The 25,422-nt window shown below is 33.5% G+C and overlaps 5 protein-coding genes across 11 annotated transcripts in view; 2 read left to right on the plus strand and 3 right to left on the minus strand.

Moving 5' to 3' along the window:
- LOC119637219 (glucose dehydrogenase [FAD, quinone]) overlaps window positions 1-16,112 on the plus strand; it is a 30,892-nt gene extending 14,780 nt beyond the window's left edge. Inside the window, exons 2-3 of one of the 2 annotated variants that reach the window (XM_038033084.1) lie at window positions 14,054-15,547; window positions 15,618-15,724. In XM_038033084.1, coding sequence (XP_037889012.1) covers window positions 14,138-15,547; window positions 15,618-15,632 — 1,425 coding nt within the window. In that variant the 5' untranslated portion in view covers window positions 14,054-14,137 and the 3' untranslated portion in view covers window positions 15,633-15,724. Of the gene's footprint in view, window positions 1-14,053 lie in introns of both variants that reach the window. The other variant, XM_038033083.1, reaches the window with a different exon arrangement.
- The window catches only part of LOC119637235 (adenosylhomocysteinase-like), a 287,510-nt gene that overhangs the window by 158,314 nt on the left and 103,774 nt on the right, over window positions 1-25,422 (plus strand). The gene's annotated exons all lie outside the window — the stretch shown is intronic.
- LOC119637227 (flotillin-2) overlaps window positions 1-25,422 on the minus strand; it is a 217,893-nt gene that overhangs the window by 153,562 nt on the left and 38,909 nt on the right. The gene's annotated exons all lie outside the window — the stretch shown is intronic.
- On the minus strand, window positions 3,565-4,806 carry LOC119637234. Its single transcript, XM_038033106.1, has 3 exons — window positions 4,493-4,806; window positions 4,265-4,423; window positions 3,565-4,176 (listed from the first exon to the last, which is right to left on the minus strand). The coding sequence occupies exons 1-3, from the start codon at window positions 4,574-4,576 to the stop codon at window positions 3,838-3,840; spliced, it is 582 nt and encodes a 193-aa protein (XP_037889034.1). The 5' UTR covers window positions 4,577-4,806; the 3' UTR covers window positions 3,565-3,837.
- On the minus strand, window positions 21,597-23,926 carry LOC119637223 (glucose dehydrogenase [FAD, quinone]-like). Its single transcript, XM_038033088.1, has one exon. The coding sequence runs from the start codon at window positions 23,829-23,831 to the stop codon at window positions 21,969-21,971; it is 1,863 nt and encodes a 620-aa protein (XP_037889016.1). The 5' UTR covers window positions 23,832-23,926; the 3' UTR covers window positions 21,597-21,968.

The raw sequence follows: 25,422 nt of genomic DNA on the forward strand, positions 1-25,422 counted from the left end.
AATGAAAACAAAAACTTTGCCTGCGCCAACGTTTAATACAGAATTAATTAAATATTTCAAAAATTTTGTGTTTTTTTTGTTTTTTTTTTTCTTGCTTCAACTATTAGTTGATTGACGTCATTAGTAGATTTTCTTCGCAATGTTTTTTGATATTTTTCGTTTTCCGTTTCACTCATATTATGACTAAGAAGACCTAACAGCGTCTTCCTCTACGTGAAGTGAGACCGTGTTTATTGAACTTATTACGATCAGCACCGAAAGGTAGAAATATTTTCGATTTGTTTTTCCTTTCGTAATAGGTAGGTAGTGGTAGGTATGCGAGTTTCACCACCTACCGAATTTAATTTTCTTACTTGTTTTTTTTTTTTTTAGTATGTCCAAGCTTAGTCTAATATATATATATCAAGCATAAGGATTAATGTTATTTTTGACTTTTTCATAGATCATATCAAATAATTCGAGAGTGAATTGTTCAGTAAGAACCAGTTGCCTCCTTCCTATAGGAATAGCGTTAGCAAGAAAGAAGGTATTACCGCCGTAAATGCCTAGTAGTTCCCCTTTATTTTTATTTATTTATTTTTTTTTTTTTTTTTTTGCTTATACATATTGTGCAAATGTTGTCTTGTATAGCTAGAAGATGTATCAGGTGCGGTGTACCATAGAGGAAATGTATTACATTAGTAATTAATATATTACATTGTAAATACGTATTGGTCAATATTCATATTGCTTGGCTCAAGATCAAATTTGGAAACCCGTTTAGTTATTTAGTAGCCCATGTTATTCTTTGAAATTCTTTATTAAAATAAATAATGCCTGTAAAGTCACGTGAAAAGTACCGTTAAGTTGTTAGTGATGGTTCTTAACAAAATCCCATTACAAGTCAAATATATTATCTATAATTTATATTCCGCCGTCATTATAATATTGTTTAATAGCTTTTTGGCTAAAGCGAGCGTTTGCCTTGGATCTATGATATAAGTAGAATGGATAATGTAAACAATAAAAAAAAATAAAAAAAAATGAAGAGAAAAACGGTCACCCCAGATGACATGGAAGGTGGAAAAGAAGATTTTAGAAATAATTTAACCGATTATATGCATGTTTGCTTATGTTTTGTCAAGGGAAATGCAAGAAGATATGCATTCCGTACAATGGGATGATAAATAACATTTATAAATAAATGTCTCAGGTATTGACAAATGCATCTATGTTGCTGTCATTGGTTTGGCAAATCTCCTCAAAGGAATTGATATGGAATTGTTTTTTATATGAGTTGCCATACAAGTGTACCTCGGTATTGTCTTTTAGAAATTTAAATGCATACTCTCTTCATCGCGTCGTTGTGTGCGAGAACAAGGAGAATTGAAACAAAGAGACAAGACGTGAAGGATATATGGGTCAATTGTATCGGAAATAAAACAAGTCAACACGCGGTCCCTGGCATCCTCCTATGAGTTATTGTTATATTAAACCTTCGCAGAATGTTCACAGTTTCGGTCTTGCGCCTGAAATATTTGCAGAATAGTTTTTATTTTTAAAACGGTCTGCTCACCAATTTTCTTCGTCAGGAGTTTTTATTCTCTTCCCTAAGGGAATCAAATAGATTTGCTAATGCAAAGAAAGACAGCGGTAAGTTAGCGTTAGCTAATCAAATCTGTAAAGTCGTATACAGCCATCACGAGGGCTAATGTAAGTAATAGAACTTAAAGTGTTACTCTATGAAATCTTTCCTTTGACTAATTGCAACCTTCGCATTTGACTGGGTAACTGATGGTTCTATCGATAAATTTGTGCATTTGTTTGGCTAACTTTAAAGGCGATAAACGATCCTTTATATCGTGGCGACCGACTATTCACTAATACATGCAGAGATGTAAGATGCAGAGTATGTAAGTCCACATTTCCACATTTCCACATTTTTTTTTTTTTTTTTTCAAATCCTACGTACCTTAATACGTATATGATATTATTTGCTACATATATATATATTATAAAGGAATGGAAAGAATGCCAAATATGTGATGGCGCTCTTCGATGATACGATTTAAAGAAGAAAACGCACGACTAACGGTACTAGATCGAGCTAATACATTTTACACTTTTTTCAACTGAACCAGACTTTAAAATCTCAATCTCAATGATTGTGGCATGAGAACGTTTGTGCTCGCATTTTTCGAATTCGATTGAAAAAATCAATCGGATACAGCTTTGCCAATAACATTTGAATCGATATCATACGATTGTTTGACATTTTGTATAACGATTTCTAATTATTTCCAACTATGTATGTCAGCCCGGAGACTTATTAAGTGATTATGACTGAACGGAACTTACTTAATTGTTGCCATTAAAAAAAAAAAAAAAGAAGCAAAATGAACGATATCGAGGAACAAATTTTTGGTCGTTCGTTAGTGGTTAACTGTTTACTATTTGTTCGTTATACCCTACACCAGAGAATATATTAAGTTAGCGCGGTCATATGTAACACGCAGAAGGGCTTAAGATAGACCCGCATTTTATTATACCGATCGATTCGGAATCAGAATCTGAATTGATTTAAGTCTGACTGTCCGTCTGATATATGCCCATGTAATATTGTATTCAAACTATAGGTCGCAATTTTTCACATATTTTGATAAAATTTGATGCAATGACGTGTTTTGATCCAAGGACGAACGCTATTGAAAATGGATCGGATTTTTCAAATTTTCTCGGCAAAAGCGGCTAAATAGTACTATTTCGGCATTTCAAAGTAGTATGAAAACTTTGGACCGGTGGGGAAATTTTTGAATCCCCACTCATATAACGAAAACTGAAGTTCCCGCGGTAAGAAGGTATAATTTCCAATGTTTTACGATGAAAATTATATCACAATAGTAATTTAGCATAAAAAAATCAGAAAATTGACCCTTAACCCTATGCACTCGAGGGCTCCTTAGCGGAGCCATTTAAAATTGGTCGTCAAACTCGAGGGCTCCGCTACGGAGTCATTGTAAATAATTTACAGTTCATAATATAAAAACAAAAACAAATCGTAAAAACTAGTATTCGGGTGTTTCGCTGTTGGTGACAAATGACGGTCGCGGCTCGCGGACTGTAATACGAATGAAGAAAAACTTCGAGTGCAAATGACAATGTGATATAAGATATTTAATATTCGGCCTTGCTTTTGTTCTAGATTTGCTTGTCTTTTGAGTAACACTTTCCTAACTTTGGATGTCTTTAACCAAAAAGATTTCTTCATATTTAAGATTTTTTAAGGTTTGGATATCACTTTTCTTGGCTTGGAATACTCTCGCTCTTTCACTTATCGTGATCTTTTCTATTTTGTTTTTTTTTTTTTTATCTTTACACAATTGCATACACAATTATATTTATTAGCGTGTAAGTCCAAAAATATTTGCACGAGTGACGCCGTACTAAACCTTGGCCCTATCTCTGCTCGCAGATATAATTATTATTATTATTATTATTATTATTATTATTATTATAAATTTAGACAGAGCATAAATTTTAAGACTAAAGTCTTAAAGCGCTAGCATCTAAGGCTTTCGGCTTTTATTGAAAAACTCTACCGCACTTGAGATTTGAACTCACGACCATTGGGTTACTAGTCGAGACTTTTGTGTACTCGGTCACCCAGGCGTGTTTGCAGAGAGAGCTATTTACTTTCGCAATATTCTAGGAATGAAATATTTCTCCTTTGTTCGTTTAACTTAAAAATCCCAAAATATCTTTTTATGAAAAATTTCATATAATTTTCTGTAAGAAAATATTAATTTAATATATTCGTGGAATGAGAACAATTTATTGCACAATTGTTCCTTTAATATTTTATATATCTTTTTTCATAACTTGTACATTAACGACGACCGACCATTGAACTTCTCCCTCAATTTGGGCTTTTATTCTATAAAAGCCTTCTGGCAAATGATTAGGAAATGCTTCATCGGAAAAACTGCAATTATCCAGTTCGTATCGTTTCTTTTCAACAGGTCCCGCAAATTTGTCGGTAAAGACTGGCAAATTGGAACATTCTGATAACGATTTCATAATCATGTCCTTATAAAGTTCATTTAAAAACTTAATGATACTTTGACGCGGGACACTGTATGGTAGTAGTTGATAATCACTCTCACTTCCAGTTGAACTACGGTAGGCCAAAACTTCTATCTAAAGGATCAAAAAAAAAAAAAAAAAAAAAAAAAAAAAAAAAAAGGAAAGTAAAAATGTTCAAAATTACTCATAAATAAGATCTTACGGTGTTATCGTCACCCTCCGCTATATCATAGTTCAGCTCAGCAAATCCTGTTATAGCTAAATCTGTGCGCGTTAGGTGCTTTACTTTTATTTCACCGTTAAATTTATCAGGATCCTCAGATTCGAGGGTGCAGGACAATAACTCATATGTCCAGGTTTTCTAAAATAATAATATTAATATGAATAAAGTTTAATTTAGTTTTTGAATTAATTTTTTTTTTTTTTTTACCTTTGTAATGACCATCGCTTGAAACCCTTTTAAACTGAGACTAGATATATAAAAAATTATTAAAAATGCACTGACTTTGAACATTTTCTTGTTACACTTCAAACTTGAAACGTATTTCAATTTTCAATAACAAACTGTTTGAATTTGAAAATTTATTTGATCACTTCTCCTTTATATGGCGAATGTAAGGCCGAAGGCAATTGAAAACAATGCAACTGGGATTAGTTAGATTGATTGACATGCAAATGTCATGCAGTTGTCAGAATTTCTAGTCAACTTTTGCAACATCCGGTCATTGATTTTTAACTATCGTTGTTATTATTGTTTTTTTTTTTTTTTTTTTTTTTTCTGTTAAGGAAAGTCGAAGGAAGAAGGAGGAACGCAAAAACAAACGTTATTGTTTCGCGAAATATTTAAATAAGATATCGGTACCTTCCTGATTATGTAATTTTTTTATTTTTTTTTCAGAAAAACAATATATCACTGCAACAAGTTTACAAACATTATATAAAAAATTTTGTATGAATGTGTGTGAAGTGTTTGAAGACTGCAATTTTTACAAGTGTATGTTACGTAATGAGATTTTCTATTAAAGTACCTCCCAAAGTATGCAAAAATTTATACATAGGCGGTTACGTAAGCGGACAAATTTCATTATATTTCTGATTGAAGGCTTTTGTTAGCTTATTGAGGCCATATTTATATTGCTTTGCACTTTTAGTTGGGATTGCGAAGTATTTGCATTAGATTTTATAGTAATATATCTTATGGACTTTAGGTGGCATCCTTTTGTTCATTACGATCACCTTTTTTGATTAAATCAAATCAAACCAATTTTTCCCCTCAATTTTTTCCCAATATTTACACTCTTATGATTGAGTAACGTGTACATATATAAGAGTTAAAGAATATTATTATTTTCTCGATATCTCTTTGATAAAAAAAGACTACAAAGAGAGAGTCCCCCATGAGTGTTATTTGTCATTATGAAATGGAAATAGATCCGATTTGAAATATCTTGCTTCTATTTTTTAACTTTTTTATAAATATTTATCGAAAGATGTCAAAAGAAAAATTCAAACAAACCTACAATTGTAACTGATCATGACAGATCGGGGCGATCGGATTTCATTGTGTTCAAACGGAAGATGCTCGCATTTTGTCAACAATGAGGAAACGCAATAGCAAATCATGAATATATCTGTACCGAAGAAATATCCCAACAACAACATTATTATATTAGCCGTGTGTGCAAAACTGTGACATTGCAAAGTATTTTGCTAATTGTACGCTTTCCGGAGATAAGCAATCCTTTCTGCACTTATCTTCAGATCTGCGAAGCCTTGTGTGCACTCTAAGTTACACTGTTTGGCCTATTACTAATAAGTTTGCTGCAAGTAACTGCACATATTCCATGTCAAAAGCTTTATATGGATATATGTATCTATATTTTTGTCCGAACAAATTGATTTGTATTAAAAAATTACGTTCAAATCTTTAACGGAGAACTTAAGCTTAATAAACTTTTCAATGCTCATTAAACTTTATCGAAGACAATGAATATATGTATAAATGTATATATTACTATTGTCTTTCGTATACTTGAATTCTATTTTGTTTTCTTTTTTTTGTTTTCACTGAAGAAGCTGTTGAAACATAGGTAGAAGATTCCTTCTACCTTTCTCATCTTGCTTTAAAATGGTAAAAATTCACTTGTCTCCTGATATTGAAAAAACAGAAAAAATCGAACTTGTGTCTTATTGTTTATCGTTGTGTGTGTGTGTGTATGCCTTGGCCATTACTTTTGTCGCCTTTACACAGTGACTTTAAATATTTGTAAATCCTACAAGTATGCTATAAAGTTTTTAAGTTATTTTTTTGTAGCTTGTAAATTGTGATCAATTTAAATTTAGGTACAGATGTCGAAGGTTTATTTCATTGTAAGAAAAAAAAAAAAACAAAAAAAACTGCTTCTCAAAGGCGAAGTACTTTAATAAATTTGTCAAGTCATTTTACTTGAAATGATCATTAAATGATTAATATCAACCTATGAACATATGGTTCTTGTTCACAGATAAAAAAAAAAAAAAAAAAAACAAAAGACTTATTGATCACTAAAGCAATAAACAAGATAACTTCATAGCTGGCCCTAGAGTTCGGCTTAGAAGAAAACATACATGTATATTGCTTTCTATTCTAATTTCAAACTCACAAAGGATATTTATTTAGAACTTGATGCAAAGATTTCCACCTTAAAAATTGTACCGTTAAACATATATCTCAAAATTTTGATGTCTTGGTTCGATGAGATGGACATGAAAAACGAATCGCAATGACATTAAATGAATGTGAAAATAAATTCGAATTTAATTAGCAAAGATATCTACCATCTCTGTTAACAAAACTCTGTTAATGACTTAACAGATCTCTGGTAAATAATTACAATTGAGATATAATTGGATTTAAAAGCCTACTCCATCCATATTGAACAACGTAAAATATTTTTGTGAACATCTGCATGAAAATACCTTTCAAACAAACTAAACAAATTCAAATTCTGCTTATGGGAACTATTTGTAACAATTTTTTGAAATATGGTATGTTTGCGAAAAATGGGTATGGAAGAGCACCCGAATCAGAGACTCTAGTGCGGCCAAGCTAGAAAATGTCAACTGCATTCGTCTTATTCAACATGAATCTATATAAAAGAGGAAAGAGGAAAACTGAGTTAAATTCTATTTTAATTTGCAGTAAGCTTTCAGTAAATCGAATATTGATGTATGCACACGATGTTGATTTGGTTAGCTAATGCTGATTAAATACGTATAAAAATGTGCAATGGTAACATCTATTACATACCTTGGCCTTCGTTTTACAAAATAATTTTGGAGCTGTTAGGTTTGAGCGTATAGCAAACGCCCTTAAGGAGTGCTTTACAGTTTTGAATTGTTCTTGCAAAGTTATTGCGCTAAGCGCGCAATTAATCATGAATTATTGTTACGAAATTATGAATAGAAATAATGCACCAAACAAATCAACTATCACACTTAGGGTTCTAAGTTAATTGACGGCATGACCCTGACTGAAAAGACGTGACAACCGTTATAATAAATCGTGATCAGAAAGACGTAAATATTCTTACGAATTAATCAAAACCCTTAACGATATTTCGAAATGTTGTTGTTCAGCTTGTTACACGCCAGTGACGTTGTAAAAAGCGAACTGGCGGTATAAGGCAATTTAATAAGCTGCTTGTGATTTTAATTGCAATTATAATAAGTATATTACTATGATTAAAAAATAAAGTGAATTTAATTGAAAACTGAAAAATCTTTATTTACTCTACCAAATCCCCGATTTCGTCGCCTTGTAGGCACTCCCAATCCGGTTCAATGCAATTATGCCAACGCTTTTTTCCTTGCCCGAACCGGTCAAAGAAATTTTTCTACGAGACGATGATCTTCATTCGATTCGGTTTTTATGCTTTCAATCCAGTCGGAGTCGGAGCTGTGTTCCCAAATTTATTGAAGAGCCCAATGTCACATAATGCCGCTAAATTACGCAAATGCTGTGGTTATGAAAAGGTAAAGGACGAATTTTCTATGAGATGTTCTTGAAAAACAAATACAAAGTTTGAACGCTTTTGGAACTACTCGAGGCTTGAAAGGTATTGCGGAATTGGCTAACTAGGATTGTATGGTTGCTCCGATGGCAAGAACGACTATTTCGCTTAAAGTAAAGCTAAAGTCTTTATAGACTAAATTTAACCTCCACCGGGATCGGGTGGTAGAGGGGAAAGCATTAATTGAACTGCAAATTGGTGCTTGTCAAGGTCCACCGCGGGAAAGCTTTCATATTAACAGATCATGCGGAAACTGCGGTGGCAGCTGGTATGCCCAATCACATTTTGAACACAGCAGATAACCAATGTGTGAGTCCGGACAGCTGAGTATGTTGCATTGGGAAGTACCGTTATAGCTGTGATTTTTCATCATTTCTAAAGCCAATAATTAAGAGGTAATGATAGGTCTCAACATTCTCCTGAGTCCGTTTATTGGGCCATACCGAGTTTTTCGGGTGCAGTTTAGTCCTCTAGGTTATAGGAGGGCACCGGTTACGCAAAATTAATTCGCCTAAGATGAATGAGGGTTAATAAACGATGCGCACGTTAAGCAAAAGGAACATCTGTCTGTCAATCAGCGGCCACCAATTCGAGCACCAAATCTCTGGTTTCCTTGTGTTGGCTTTCATTGATAGATATTAATGGCCACCCATTTTGCGCTCCTTCATGACTTTCATTAAAATCTCTATACCACTTGTAAACATTTTTTTTTTTTTGTTGCGACATATCGACATCGTCGAAAACCTTCTGCAACATAATCCATCGTTTCCCCGGCAGAATATTCATACCGCAGGCAAAAGACGAAAAACGCACTTTTGTACGGTTACGAAAACACGTGCAACTCTGTAGCAGTTGAATATATTGTTATGGTATTCTGCATAGATGTGAAAGGCAGTACTATCAATCGACAAGGAAAAAATATATATATATATGCATATATATATATATATATATATATATATATTCACGACCTTATTGTACCCTCGCAGGGTAAATGAAAAATGAGTCTTAGTTTTTAGATTACAATGCTTATAAGCTGATTAACTACTTCATTGGTATTTTATTAGAAAAGACACTTGACCTCAAAATATAATTAAAAAGTAATAATAAGCAATACATATGCACACATGCACATATATTGTCTGTACTTATAAAAAGCAAAGCAGTAAGCTGCTTAGCTCAAAAATCCAAGTCTAAATGTTATATTTTTGCTTAAATGGAACATAGTTCGATGATAAATTTTAAATTAAGGAGATTGTTTAAACAATAATCAAGGTTTTTATGATCGAAACATTTCAACTCATACCTTTATGCCTATATTTAACAAAGTTAAGAAAATAGTTTTCCCAAGTATTCCTTAGAAAAGAAAATTTCGGTTGAATTTATTCGAATTTATCAATGACTTATATAAAATTCTTATATGAGAGCGCAAAAATCGAGTTCATTTGAAACCAGAAGGACTGGGTCACTCTTTCAATGCAATATATTAATAAAAAAAATTGTTGAAATGACGTAAACATTCTAAGCTATTTTCCAAAATGTAAATGATGATGATTTCCTTTCGACATTGCTGATTATAGTGAGGTGAATTTTCAATTCAATTTAAACGAAGGGTTGCACGGTGTCAGACAAAATTGCAGCCATGTCAAGCTTGCGTAAATATCGATAAAGTGAGTGATTTGAAAATACAAAAGTCCCGGTACTTTTTGTACAGGACGTATATAATTTAAAAAAATTTTGAAAAGTTATTTGACATGCGAGTGATGCAGCGAAGCTAGATATTGAAATTGAACAATGTTTAAATTTGAAAGGAAAAATTTTGTTTGTTTGTTGTTGGCCCTGTTAACTGAAAAGCATTATAATAGCGCCTACCCGTTGAATTGTGATTCCGGTTATGTTAATTACTGAAGCGTTTTTTTTTTATTTTTTTATTTTTTTTCTTCTTTGTTTTTTTCCGTTTGCATATATCAATAATCCGTAAGACAATTAAAGATTACACAAGTAATTAACACAGATTGAGGGAATTCCGCTTCTTAACAAAAGCAAAAAAAAAAAAAAAAAAAAAAAAAAAAAAAAGTAATAAAGCTAATTTCGGTTGGGACCGAATCTTTTACACCCATCATCGTTTAGTCCAAAAAGACACAAAAGAAGTAAAAGAACAAAAATTCTCATGCTCTGTAATATGGAGTGGACGCAGCTGATATTTTCTATTGTCAATATTAAAGTCTTCGTCGTAGAGGCATGTGGGCGTTGTGGGCGTGTCTATTGAAAATTTTAGATCAATTACAAATTTTTTTTGCAAATTTTCAGGCGATATCTTCACTTTCGCTAAATACTACAAAGTTGCGCAAACAGACGGATGGACAGACAAACAAGCGGGCGTGTTTAGGTGCTTTCTAAATTTAAAAGTACCCAAGAATTTATATACTTTATGGGTTTTTTGAAATTTGTTTCTGTTGAAAAAAATTCAATTTTGATATACTATAATATTGCATAGGCATGGTCAATTTTTTCCATTTTAATACAGACGCAACAGCATCGTACATAGAATGCGCAATCAAATTTTGGGACACTTATTTGCTGTAGTGCATGAGTAATGAACAAGCAATCACTTTTCATTCCCTTTGAAAAACAGAGGTGTACTCAGTTCACATGGTGCTGTGGCCATTTTCAACAACAACCTGCGTGCAAGAACTTCCACTGCTTCTATCAAATTTGAAATCGTTAGCTTCATATTTGCGGCCATTAAAATATTTACAACCGTTATTACAGGGACAGACAGACGGACATGCTTAGATCGACTTGGAATTTGACGCTGATCAAGAATATATACATATATATATATATATATATGCTTTGGGGGATCGGTGATGTTTGCTTTAGAGCGTTGCAAACGTTTTGACAAAATGAATATACCACTCATCTTACCGATGATGGGTATAAAAAATGGAAAAAACAAGAATATGTTAATGATGTTATAAAGAACTCTTTCTTGGTTGAATGTTCTTATTTATATATATGTAAAATCAAAGAGAACGATTATGTGCTTAGAATGAATATATTTGTATGCGCTATATATATGCGCTATGTATATATATATTTTCGTATAAAAAAGCGCCAGCAAAATTTTCGATTATCCTAATGTTGTTACTAAAATGCTGTGCATTTTATTTCAATTTCAATTTCGATGGGCAGTTAGTTGTACGTACATCAAATAGAATGGAAAAATTCCTACTGCCCGGTAATAGGTATCGCATGAATAAATAGTAGAAGAGTTATTAATAAGTGTACGTGACTCTCACGACAATTCACGGATAAAATTTTAAGAAGAAAAAAAAAACTTGATTTTTTGATTTTGCCACCACCGGCTTAACTTTGTATTCACATTATGTCCAAAATGCTATAAGCAAGCAATGTTACGCTTAAGTAGAAGAAAGAGATGGAAGCGAACAGAATTTTTTAAATTATACCGCATTACTAACAACTGGCGACTGTTGCTTCTCTAAGCAAAATATATATATAAAATATATATATATATATACATATATAATTACAGTCAAGTCTTTGTTTATGCAAAATTGCTTCAAACTTTTTTCAAGCAAGCTTTGCTTGCACCCCGAACGTTGTCATGCTGAACTATAACGCTATCATTTTTTTTTTTTTTTTTTTTTTTAGGCATATTAGGTGATGTCTTCGTTAGACTGAAGCGCATTTCGGAAAAATATCTTTATTTGAAAGATATAATCACATATACGCTTATCGTTTGCACTGTATTGAGATAATTTATTTATTTATTTATATATATATATATTTTTTTTTTTCATTTTATTTTATTTAACATGCAATAATATAATCAATCAATGTGGGTCAATGGCTGTTAAATATATTATGATTAATCATTAATTACTTCCGCATTATAATATGTCTGTCGCGATTAAATTTATTTGTTATTGTTATATAATTTCTTAGTGTTAATCGTTAAATCGTGACATTTACTACGTAGAGTCTAAGCTCAGCCTAATTTTAATTTGAAAATTGGACAGATTGGTGAAAGAAGCTTTACACCTTGCCGAGGCATAAATTAAAAGTGAACTAAAATTATCTACGCAAATGTCTCAAGCAATAGGCGGGCGCGACGTTACCCTAACTAATTTCTTTCTTTTCGCAAATGTTCGTCGAAAGGAGAAGACAATCGAATGCCACGAAGAAGGGCTCTGTGTAAGATCACATTGAAGGAATTGCGCTATGAAATTGCGCATGAAGCATATATCATACGCCCGACATCAGGCCTACTCTCATGCTTTTGCTTTATGCTCTCTCATGTATATCTTAAAAAGAAAATTTTCATCTGGCCATCTTCATCCGCCAATTGAGAAATGCTTTAATTGCAAGACCGGTGAAATACCTTAAGGGGAATATACGAAAGAGTAAAACTAACTATTCTTTAAAGCGCAAAGTTGATCTACCAGTTTTACTATGCAATTTTTTCACTTAACCTTTTTTATAAACCTAATTAAGTTGCTTAAGGTGCTTAAGGTGACGAACGATAATAAAATATATGTATACATGTGTTTATGATTTGTTAACAATAATCGTGCAAAAAAAAAAAAAAAAAACAAAAAAAACGAAGAGATTAGTAAGCATGCTAATGTTTTCCCTGGAACCCTTACTAATCTCTTCGTTTTCTTGGTTTGTTTTGCTTGCCTTAGCATATTTGCTGTTTTTTTTTTTTTTTTTAATATTTTTTTCTATTTTCACTTATATTCAAAAAGTTTTCCGTACGGATCACGCATGAATGTTGCCATTTATAAACCTTTTCGCCTAAGGGTCCCTTTCAATCCTAAATATAATATTTCAACGGATCTTTACGTAAAGTTTCTGCAATGGCAGTCATTAGCTAATTAACGCAAGTTATACGAACAAAAAAATATCTGTAACTTTGGTTGTGCTACTGAATCACTTTTAATTTTTTGTCATTTAAATATTATCTACGATTGGTTGCGAATACACTTTGTGTGTGTGTGTGTGTGTGTGTGTGTGTGTCAAACAAACAAAATGACAAAAATGACAGAGAAAAGCAAAGCGAACAAATAAATACCCTACGTCGGTGTTTTCATGATGTAACCGTAAGACTAAAATCTAGATCTTGTAGTCTAGGTGTGTGGTTGTCGCATTTCTGTGTCACAGAAGCTTCAAAATCTACTCTCAATATTATTTTAAGCACAATATCGCCAAGTAACATAAAAAATAGCGTATTTTTTTAATGAGCTAACACATGGCCTTGTAGCGCCACCTTCAGTCGACATACGCTGGCTCAATTCGCGCAATTTATTTGCAATTGACATATGGCCGCAGCGATAATATATACTTAACAACAACATGCAAACACCTGTCAGACTGCGCTGATACCCTAATACCCTCCCAATCAATATCTTCTTTCCTGATCATCACTTCACTACTTATTCATATCAAGGGAATATCCTCTGCTTGCTGGGATATACTTACTATATATTCAAAATTACCGGTAATTACCGATTACGGCGGAAATATTTTCTTTATTAAACTGTTATCGGTTTTAAGTTTTGCTAAACATGGCCAAGATCTTTTTCAAACTATGGCGACCTGCTAAGCAAAAAAAAATTATTTCTCATAATTTACTTGAATGCAATGAATTTATCAAAGTTCGGTTCGAAGAGTAGAAATTAAGTTAAATAATACTTACAATTATCGACACAATAAGAGAGGATAAGCAGCAGAAAATTACCTGAAAACAGAACAAAATTACTTTGTTTTTTTTTTTTTGTTTTTTTTTGCCTACAAAATAATTGCATTGCAAAAAATTTATATATATTTTTATGGAGAATTGTATTTTTGTTCGTTTCTCATTTTATTGCAGACCGATCGATCACTAATGTTCAAAATTTTCTCCATTATTTCAGGCTCAACTAATTTTATGCGCTTATCATGAGTAAGCGTAAAAAAATTTGCAAACACTAAGTGAACGAGTGGAATTTAGTTAAAAGATGGTCTTAAATCTGCTATTTATAACGACGGTCATCAAATCCACGTTCGGTGTGGTTACAACAGGGCTATGGTTGATACCTTTACTTTTGGCCGCAATAACATACTACAAATACGATCTTGTCGATCCTGAGTCTAAAGTACATGACGAAACAAATCTTTTCGGGGAATACGATTTTGTTGTTATAGGTGCTGGTTCGGCGGGTGCTGTGGTAGCAAATCGTTTAAGCGAGATTCGCAAATGGAAAATATTGTTAATTGAGGCGGGACCCGATGAAAATGAGATATCTGATGTTCCGTCATTGGCTGCTTATTTACAGCTTAGTAAACTTGATTGGCAGTATAAGACGGAACCTTCAAATAAAGCTTGCCTGGGTATGAAGAATAATCGATGCAATTGGCCGCGTGGTAAGGTTTTAGGCGGCTCCAGTGTCCTCAATTATATGCTCTATGTGCGTGGCAATCGTCACGATTACGATCATTGGGAGGCCCTAGGCAACACCGGCTGGAATTATGATAATGTTCTTCATTATTTTAAGAAATCAGAGGATAATCGTAATCCGTATTTGAGTAACAGTCCTTATCATAGTACCGGAGGTTATTTAACCGTACAAGAATCACCATGGCATTCACCTTTAGTGGCAGCTTTTGTGGAAGCAGGCAATGAGCTTGGCTATGAAAATCGCGATATTAATGGTCAACAGCAAACTGGCTTCATGATAGCTCAAGGAACAATACGACGAGGATCACGGTGTAGTACGGCGAAGGCCTTCTTAAGGCCAATAAGACAACGCAAAAACTTTCACTTATCTATGAACTCTCAAGTAACTAAAATCATATTCGAACCGAAAACAAAGAGAGCCAGAGCAGTCGAATTCATTAAACAAGGACAAATGAAAAAGATATTGGCGAAAAGAGAAATTGTTTTAGCGGCCGGTGCCATTAATACACCGCAACTACTTATGTTGTCTGGTGTTGGGCCTCGCAAGCATTTAGATAAACTCGGTATAAAAGTAATACAGGACCTGCCGGTGGGGGAAAACTTACAAGATCACGTGGGAATGGGTGGAATGTCATTTTTGCTAAATAAGCCCGTTTCGATAGTCCAAGATCGCTTTAATCCCACCGCTCTTACATTTCAATATGTTTTGCGAGAACGTGGGCCCATGACTAGCTTAGGCGGTGTAGAAGGTTTAGCTTTTGTGCACACACCGTATTCAAATCGTTCGCTTGATTGGCCAGATATACAATTTCATATGGCACCCGCTTCAATCAATTCAGACAATGGAGCACGCGTTAAAAAAGTATTGGGTCTTAAGGAATCTCTTTATCAGGAAGTTTATCATCCCATAGCCAATCGAGATACTTGGACTATAATGCCTCTGCTATTAAGGCCGCGTTCAAGAGGCTGGGTACGCTTACGTTCAACTAATCCATTTCATTATCCACTTATCAATGCGAACTATTTTGATGATCCCTTAGATGCGAAGACTTTAGTCGAAGGAGCGAAAATAGCTCTGCGCATAGCAAATGCCAAAGTTTTCAAACAGTTTGGTTCAAAAATTTGGCGCAAACCTGTACCCAATTGCAAGCAACATCAATTCCTTACTGACGCTTATTTAGATTGCCATATACGTACGATATCGATGACCATATATCATCCATGTGGTACGGCAAAAATGGGGCCAGCGTGGGATCCAGAAGCAGTAGTTGATCCCCGGTTAAGAGTTTACGGTATTCGTGGTTTACGAGTGATAGACGCCAGCATTATGCCCACTATTAGTAGCGGTAACACTAATGCCCCTGTTATAATGATTGGCGAAAAAGGTGCCGATCTAATCAAGGAGGATTGGTTCCATAACCCTGAATATAAAGCAGCTACGATTAGCTAACACGAGTCCAAGTTTTCTACGATTTCAAAATCTACAGCAATCAGGTGGTATACGATAAGCTTTATTAGTTGTTGTTGTTGTTGTTCTTTTTATTTTTTTTGGTTTTTTAAACAACATAGTTGCCATTGTAGTATAATTTTTATAGTAAAATGAATTTTATTTAATCAAAAAAAAAAAAAAAAAAAAAATTGTAATTTTAAAAAATATATTTATATTTAAATGTGTAAAAAGTTATTTATATGTAGTTACTATCGTTATTATGCTCATTTAATTTTGATGACCCACTATTCATTAATTGCCTTTTCAAAAAGTATCAATAAATCCTTTATTTAATATTTTTCCAAATTAATTTTATATTGTAATTATTTCTAATAATATAATGAAATTAATAATAGAAAAAAAAATTGTCGAAGAATAGTTAAAGCTAAATTTCTCTAAATTAATTGATTTAGATCAGCGGGAATGTGTCTGAAATTCAACCGTTAGGCCTCAAATGGAAATGCAAAATAATAAAACTGACGAGAAGAGGTAAGTTCGGACCGAGTAGATAAGCAACTAATCGTAAGGCATAAATAAAAATCACTGCAAGGATCGTCGACACATAAACTAAAGTATACAACTAGAAACTTGGCATTACTTGATTCTCGCTTCACGTTAACGATGAAAACAAAATAATGTTAAACATCCCGACAGAAGATCTAAAGTCAGTTTACGTTAAACGAGTGAGCCTCAATTAAGATAGAGATAGCGTTTCGAAGCCCTCTCCCGAAATGATTTTAATCGTCCCTCCCTCCAAAAAAAAAAATTCATTGGATATCTTCAATTATTCGAAGCCATTTTTCGTTGTCAATACGTCAATGTTCCAAGTCGTTACAACGCCGCTGCTTTAGGCAAGGTGATAGCATCTTATATATGACGGCTGTTATGAAGAGATTTAATAAGATTTAACTCATATTTTCGTTTCAAGTTGATGCGGTTGGTTTTCGTAAGGCAGCATCAGATGACTCCTCTTTGGCCACTTTTGTTCCGTCAGGATCCAAATTTTTATTCCAAATCCAAATCTAAATCAATTTAACAATTTTTTTTTTTTCAACATTCGCGACATGTGCAGAGAAGTTTGCAACGATTGTCAAGTCAAGTTTTTGATTGCCTACCAGGGTGTAAATGAAGCATTTTTTAAGCGTTTAAAATGCTTTCTCCAAACCACATATTAACGAAATCAAAATTCACGACAATTTACTCTTACCAGTGAACTTCTTCGTAAACAGTGTTCAAAGGCATATAATCTAGCAATCTAAATAAAATATTTCATCATTTTAATCATAAGTAATATAATTGAGTAATATAGCAGAGTAAATTGGAAAATTTAATAATCAGTATAACATCAAATATTAGCGAAATATAAGCGACTGCTGGTCGTGATGAGTTTTCACCAAAAATTTTTGGATAATATATAGGTGAGAAGAGACTATCAGTCAGTAGACTATCTAACAGAATTTTCGACAAAGTGAAAAAAAAAGTGGTGGCGATGCCATTCGAATGCAAACCATTCAGATATATTCAATCATTCATTTATAGTTCATAAAACCCGATTAAATTGCCAGCCTATTAAACACTAACATTAACGATAACGATAACGATAGGAATCGTTCTCGTCTAAGTTATTAATCATTAATGGGCTAATAAATCAAGTAACAAATACGATAGCCATTAAGTCACAACAACATTTTGTACTATTTTATTATTTTATTATTTACTTATTTTATATTTACTCTATTATAAAGGAAGCATGATTTACAGTTGACGTCAAGCATTTCGATAATGAATCAGATTTATAATATATGGTAGGTTGTTACGGTTGGGGTGGAAAGCGGTTGGCATTATAAAAAATAAATTATGAACTGTGTCGCCGTGAATAGAAAAAAATATGTGTAAAATTTATTTTATATAAATTGTACGTTAATTAAAGCGATTGATCAGTGACAAGAGAAAATAAACGATATTACGACAACGTCATCGTTCTCTTTAATAAACAATTGACAACTAACTGAATTGCTATGATTATGATGAGTAAACAATAAATTTACGGAAAGCATAGCTACAATGGTATAAATTGGATTAATGTATAAATAAATTGAATAAATAGTTATTATAATGATATCCCCAGCCAGGAATATTATAATCGGTTAATAGTCGAATATCGAAAGATAATCACAAGCATACCTTAAAGTCGTAGGGTTCAAGGAAACGCATCCATTTTTCATTAGCTCTTGAGAATATCATAAAGAATTTTTACATCACTTGTCTGTTGCACACCTGTCTTTAATTAATCCGATCGATTCTGAATCGACTTACACTTCACTAGAACATTATAGTCGTTCAAGGCTGACCGTTAAATACCCTACATCACATTGTCTAACACAATTCTTATTTTTATTATAGAATACAAAAATTATATCTTGTTTCTATATAAAGACATATTTTTTTTACATGTGCCTATTTATGGGGAAATGGGCCCAAAACGCAACGTAATGTTAGACAAATTTAATTTTTAATAGGCATAGATAACCCGAAATTTTGTATAATTCATTTTAGTATGAAATTACTCTTATGAGTCAATTTTTATCACCACATATGCAATTTGGACTTTTCTGCTCTATAAAAGATCAATTTTCGTGAAAATCCTTGTTAGGGTAAAATCCAAAATATAGGCTGAGATGATTCAAATTTGGTACAGTTAAGTTGTTTATGTTAATTTGTTATTATGATATAATTTTTATCACGAAGCATTGAAAATTTTGTAGCATAAACTGAGAGGGGATTCAAAAGGAGATTCAGCTGGTCCAAAAGTTTTCGTACCAATTAAGTATACCGAAATGCTGCTTAGCCATTTTTGTCGAGAAAATTTTCAAGATTACAAATTGATTGAAAAAGTAGACAGATCCAAGCGTTCGTCCTTGGGCCAAAACACGTCATTGTATCACAGTTTTTCTCAAAATATCATTAAAATTGCGACCTGCAACTTGAACACAAATGTACATGGGCAGACATCAATCGGACAGACGAACAGACGGACAGACAGACTTAGATCAATTCAGATTATGATTCTGAATCGATCGGTATAATAAAATGTGTGTCTATCGTCAACCCTTCTACGTGTTACATACATCCGCACTAACTTAACATACCATGTATCACAAGTATTGTAGCGTATAACAATAATTTCTACTATCAGCGTCATTTAAAATGAAATGACATAGAAAGTATATCGTAAGTTCTTTGATCGTGAATGACTTAGGAAAGAAAGTTTCCGGTCTTCGCTGTGTGTTCGGCACATGCGAAAGTGTAAGCGTGCTTACAATTTACATTTATGCATATATACATGTATTTCACAATATCAGCAAAAAGTTCTTACGTCTCCATGTTTTATATCGCATTACGTTAGTATTCTTATGAAAAAAATTTCAAAATATATATTGATTGATATAATATTTAAATAATAGTAATAGTATAACGAATAACTGGTTGGTGAACGAAATTGCCAAATAAGTAAACTTAATCTGTTGTTAAGGTTCTTTAGCGATATTTTGCAAATGCATTTGACACTAGCAGTAAGTAATGGCAGTTACGATTCGAGCCTTAATGCACACATATAACTGTAAAAGTTATTAATTCGAACGAATCTATTTACATGTGTTTCCATGTGTGTGTGTGTGTGTGTGTGTGCCGCTCAGTAGATTACAATTTCAAACTGTCGCTTACGGGAGGACATTCGATCTGAAAATTCGACTTGGACGGACAAATCCGAAATATGATGATTGGTAGACGATCTTCCTACAGTGGTTATGAAATAATGTATCGAAATTTGTATTTTCTGAGCTTTTCTGTAAGCAAATAGCGTACAGTAGCTAATGGTGTGAATATGACTAAATACGAGTCATAGCGAAAATGAATTTTTTACATATTTTTGTTTTTTTACAAAAAAAAAAAAAAAAAAAAAATATTTCACTTATTTTGTCTAGCGTTTGTCCGAATCTTAGCAAGTCAAGGCTTACATGAACAATTCTTTAGGTAATAAGTAGCTTTCATTAAATAACAACGTGTGTTTACGCCACGGTAGTTAACGGCAAAAAAGCTTTACAATTTTTTGGCTAGTTTTCCGATGCAAATGGCATGCAACTAATTGTCTATATGTATGTGGTCGTCTTTGACCGAAATTTTCATTTCATTTCATTTCAGTGTTTTTTTTTTTTTCTGTTTTTTTAATATTAAACGAATTGCACACACAAACTCAGTAACTAGTTCTCAGTAACTATATATGCGCAAAATTGGTAAACGTGAGTGATTAACCTTAAGTATGCGAACATGAAATTTACTTAAATTAATATTGATTGTATCGACTCAGTCAGCATGCGATTCCATTTATTGACAGTGACGCTTGATATTCATACAAAAACTCGTAATTAATTTGAAAAGTTTTCCAATCACACCAACTGTTACCGAAAATTAGTTGAGGGTAATTTTGCCGTTAAATCGCGGTACGCATCAGATAAAAAAAATTTTGATTTTTGCATCGAAAAATCATTTTAGCTGAAAAAAAAAAAAAAAAAAAAAAAAAAAAACAAAGGAAACGTTGGCGGTTACTCACTTACACACTGAGCTACTAAGACTGATCGTGAGATCTTTAAACTGCTTCCGTATACGTTAATTATGGACTCCTCTGCTACTAAGTAATTGTTATTTTTCATTCATTTTTGTTGAGAAGCATTCATGTTTAGCCAATGTAACTACTTTTACAATAATATGGCACTATATGAAAAGTTCTCGCAAAGATTGCCTCCATCCAATTCGTTTTGAATAGAGTACGTCTTTCGCCCATAGCACGCCCAAAGTGCTTCCAAATTGTATCAAAAATGGCGACTTCTAAATTCAACATTGAAATACATAGACAAATACTGGACGAACAGATAGACTGACAAATAGACAGATAAACTTAAATCGATTTAGAAAGGGATTGCAAATCGATCGGTATAGTGAAGTGTAAGCTCATTTTAGCTACTTTGAAGTGTCGCATATATCCTGCACCACAAATAATAGACGATATTAAAATGCACTTATGAACCGAGACAAAACGTATTCGTATATGTATTTTGTGCGAATCGGCAGATTTAATATATCTCACTTCTCATTGATAAGAATTGATGATAGAATCTCCGCATAGTGACTTATATTTCACAGATGCTAGAATATTGATTTAAATAGGGGACGACCTCAATTTAAATATGATCAAGAGATGATTAAAGAACAAATTAACGTAAAGCTGCAATAAATTGAAGAAATGCCGATGTCTTCAGCTTACAGCCTTTCTGAGACGATAAAAATTATACAGTGCAGTTCTATACAATATGGCATAAAATTGTTTATAAACGTATTAATCGTACTTAAGATTCCTTCTACGCTCCAGAAATGTGTTAATATTATTAAATAAAGGCAAACCTTAATAATTTCAAATGCACTAGAATAATGTATATGTGTATATGTGTACATATGTTTTAATATATTACATATATTATTTGATAATTAATTTCTATGTGTTTGACATATGTGTGTGGCTTCATTCTTTACTCCTAAGTTTGGGAATTGATTTTATTTTGTATTGATGAGAAGTACATCAGACCGTAATATTCCGTCTGTCTGGCTGTCGGTTAATAAGTTGTCAAGGTTGATAGGAGCAAATATATTAAATCTAAGTTAGATAACTTGATTTTCTACATCAGCCGATGTATTTAAAATCCCTTATGTAACAACAAAAAAAACTTAATGAGTTTAATTTACGATAACCAATACTTTATGAAATATAATACCAATATTTATCGCAAATATTCATGTAACACAAGACTGAACAATAATTGTTATGATTGAATAAGATTTTTTTTTTTCGTCATAAAACGTTGTAGTCTTCCTTAATCATATCGGCCGCCTTTTCTGCAATCATGTATGTCGGTCCGTTAGGATGGGCGGCTATTAGCTGTGGCATAATACTAGCATCAACAACACGCAAATTTCGTATGCCATACACTCGAAGACGCGGATCGACAACGGCCGTACGATCGCTAGCCGGACCCATTTTCACGGTACCTGAATAATGATAAATGGTTTGAGTGAAGTGACGTCCATAACATTCCCAGTAGGCTCGCGACAATGCATTGCCATAACTTTGGCAAGCCGGTATCAAGCGATCCAAAAGAGTAGCATTCACTTTGCGAAAAGCGGGCTGTTCAATAATATTAAGCGCCTTTAATATACCCCTAATCATTATATCCACGTCGTAAGGATGGGCCAGATAATTGGGATAAATTAAAGGATATTCATGTGGATTTTTACTTTTGAGTTTAATGCGACCGCGACTTTTTGGTCTTAAAATCATTGGAAATATTACAAAACTATCGGAATCGTGCTTAAGAATATCCTCGTATAAGTAATGAAAGAGATCGGGGCGCAAGCCGAAACCAATCACAATTGGTGAATTAATATGTACACCTCCAGATACTAAAAATAATTCCATATCTGGCCAACCGTCTTCTTCAGCGGGATGATCCAAATCGAAGAACGAAATTGCTTCAATGCCACTGGGGCTAGTTAAAGGACCGTTTTTATGATCTTGTAGATCTACGACAGTTTTAACTGAGACAAACGTTTTCAAATGCAGACTACTGGCGTTAGTATAAAAGGTGACCCATGGAGCATAATGGTCTTGGAGATTGTATCCCACCGCTAAATCGGCCAAAGGTTGTATTTGCATTTCACGCAAATGTTTTGCCGGTCCTACGCCAGATAACATTAACAAGTGTGGACTATTTATAGCACCTGCCGATAAAATAACTTCTTTGCTGGCCAATACCTGATATGTTTTATTACGCGTTTCGAAGAGAATACCATAGGCTCGTTTGAGGTCTTCATCGATTAACACTTTAGTAACTAAAGCATGTTTACGTACATGCAAATTGGGTCGTTTACCTTTTAGAGGATACAAGTAGGCGCGATTAGAGCTCCAACGTATACCCTTATATATGGTGCTTTGTAAATGCGATACCGATGTCTGTATGCGACCATTGTAATCACGATATTTCACACCAGCTTCTTGATGGGCCCGAATGAAACTATCCGCTAAAGGAGTATGAGTAGTAGAATAAGAAATTTTCACTGGTCCATTACGACCCACATAAGCTTGATCAGCATCCGCTATAGTAGAACCTTCCAGTTTTTTGAAATAGGGCAAGACATTTTCATAACTCCACCCGTCATTGCCCATTTGAGCCCAATTGTCATAGTCACGACGGTTGCCGCGTGTGTACATCATATAGTTTAAAACTGAAGAGCCACCCATTACTTTGCCACGAGGCCAATTGCAACGATTATCTTTCAGACCCAAGCAATACGTTTTCGATGGCTCGGTACGATACTTCCAATTTAGTTCCGGATTCATTTGCAGAAAATGCACAAATCCCGGTATATCCATAACCAAAGTCTCCGGACCACCGGCTTCTAATAGTAAAATTTTCCATTGCGGATTCTCGGATAAACGTGCCGCCAAAGCACAACCGGCTGTACCCGCACCGACCACAATAAAATCATATGCCTGCAGAAGAGTCACTTCGTTGTCCATATATTCCAAGGATAGATTATTTTGGCCATCTTGTAAAAATTGCAAAAACGATAATAAAATATTACCGTCACCGTAATCAGTTTTTTCGCCGACAACCGTAATCCACAACAAACTGCTTAACACTAAATTGGCTTTCATCTCATAGAAGTTATCGTGTTCTTAATTTTCTCTACTCATATCATATAACCTGACGGGTCAACTTTTCAAGCTCAACTGTTTCTTAATGAATTTTATCCAAATACAAACATAGAATAATGACAACATTTTATTATTCTTATTATTTTCATATCGATTAAATCATTTTATCCGATGCATATTAACTATTAGGTCAGTCAATAGTCGTACAGATGCAATTATGCAGCAACGGTATGTGTTTTTCGACGCTATTTGATTCTAGTTTTAAACGGTTCGACGACAGGTGAGGGAATGGGCGGCAATTGTTGATTTAACAGCATACTACTAGTAATTATCGAAACGATTAAAATTTCAATTAAGTGATAGTCATCATAAGTTGTATTAGAAATGAAATTATTTCTTGGAATAAACAAAGCTATACAATGAAAAATATTGAGCAGAACTTATACGGACTTATATAGAAGACGAGAGAGAATTTTTAGCAGATAGAGTAATTAGTCTAGGCTAGCTTTCGCAGAAGACAGTGTTACTGTTTCTCTGTGAGCATTCGGCTCCTTCACGTCAACACACTACCTTCAACCTTTACGCATGAATATATATATGATTTCTTAAGGCAAAGGCGTTTGGAGTTTCAAATAAGTGGAATTCTGCTTTAAAAACAAAAGCATCATATGCGTATAGCGTTGCTTTTCCGATTTAATTTGATAGGATAGTGCTGCTAAATGATGTTATGTATGCGAATACGTTGCGATATCCAATGATCAAATAACCGCTACGCAGGCTAGGCGTAGGAATTGATATCAACTGTAAAGCGGTACATCCACAGCGTACTTATTTGGGGATCTCAGCTGGATCTGGCGTATTACAGTTTAGTCCAACTCGCACAGAATATCCTATTTTCTACATTGCCTATCATCAGACAGCATTCCTTGACTTGAGAAATCTTGTGTGGAGTGGTGGTGTCAGAATGCAAATAGAACCATATCGCTCAAATGTGGCTCACATCGTTTGTTGGGTCAAATTATTACGATGGACAAATTGTTATCATAAAACATTAATGAATAGGACTTTTTAGCACATAAGGGTTTACTTTTCGTGAGAATCCTTGCACGCCGTGATATCCAAAAATTAGTCCTACGTTATTCAAATTCGGTAAGGTTTACTATTATGAATTAATGTTCATCATGAAATGTTGGAAATTAGATTATTTACCATTTTATTATCTAAAGATTCAGTCTTCGTAAAAATGGTTACATATGAGAGGAGTTCGAAATATTTCACCAGCGAATTAAGCTTTTCATACCAATTTAGAAGGTCGAAATATTACTACCTACTAGCAACTTTTGTCGTGAAATTCGAAAAAGTGCAATTTTTTTTTTTTTTTTGATGTAAGGACGGGGAGTTTTCGGAAAAGTGCACCGATCCAAATCAATTTTCCATAGCGTTTTAAGCACGCACAAGTATATCAAATTTCATCAAAATATCTTCAAAAATTGTGATTTGTATGTTGAACATAAATAATTATACATGAAAAGTCATCAGACGGACAAACGAGCTTAGATCGATCCAGAGGATAGGTCTAGTACGAATGGTT

Source organism: Glossina fuscipes, unplaced genomic scaffold (assembly GCF_014805625.2).
Source record: "Glossina fuscipes isolate IAEA_lab_2018 unplaced genomic scaffold, Yale_Gfus_2 43, whole genome shotgun sequence".
Taxonomy (NCBI): domain Eukaryota; kingdom Metazoa; phylum Arthropoda; class Insecta; order Diptera; family Glossinidae; genus Glossina; species Glossina fuscipes.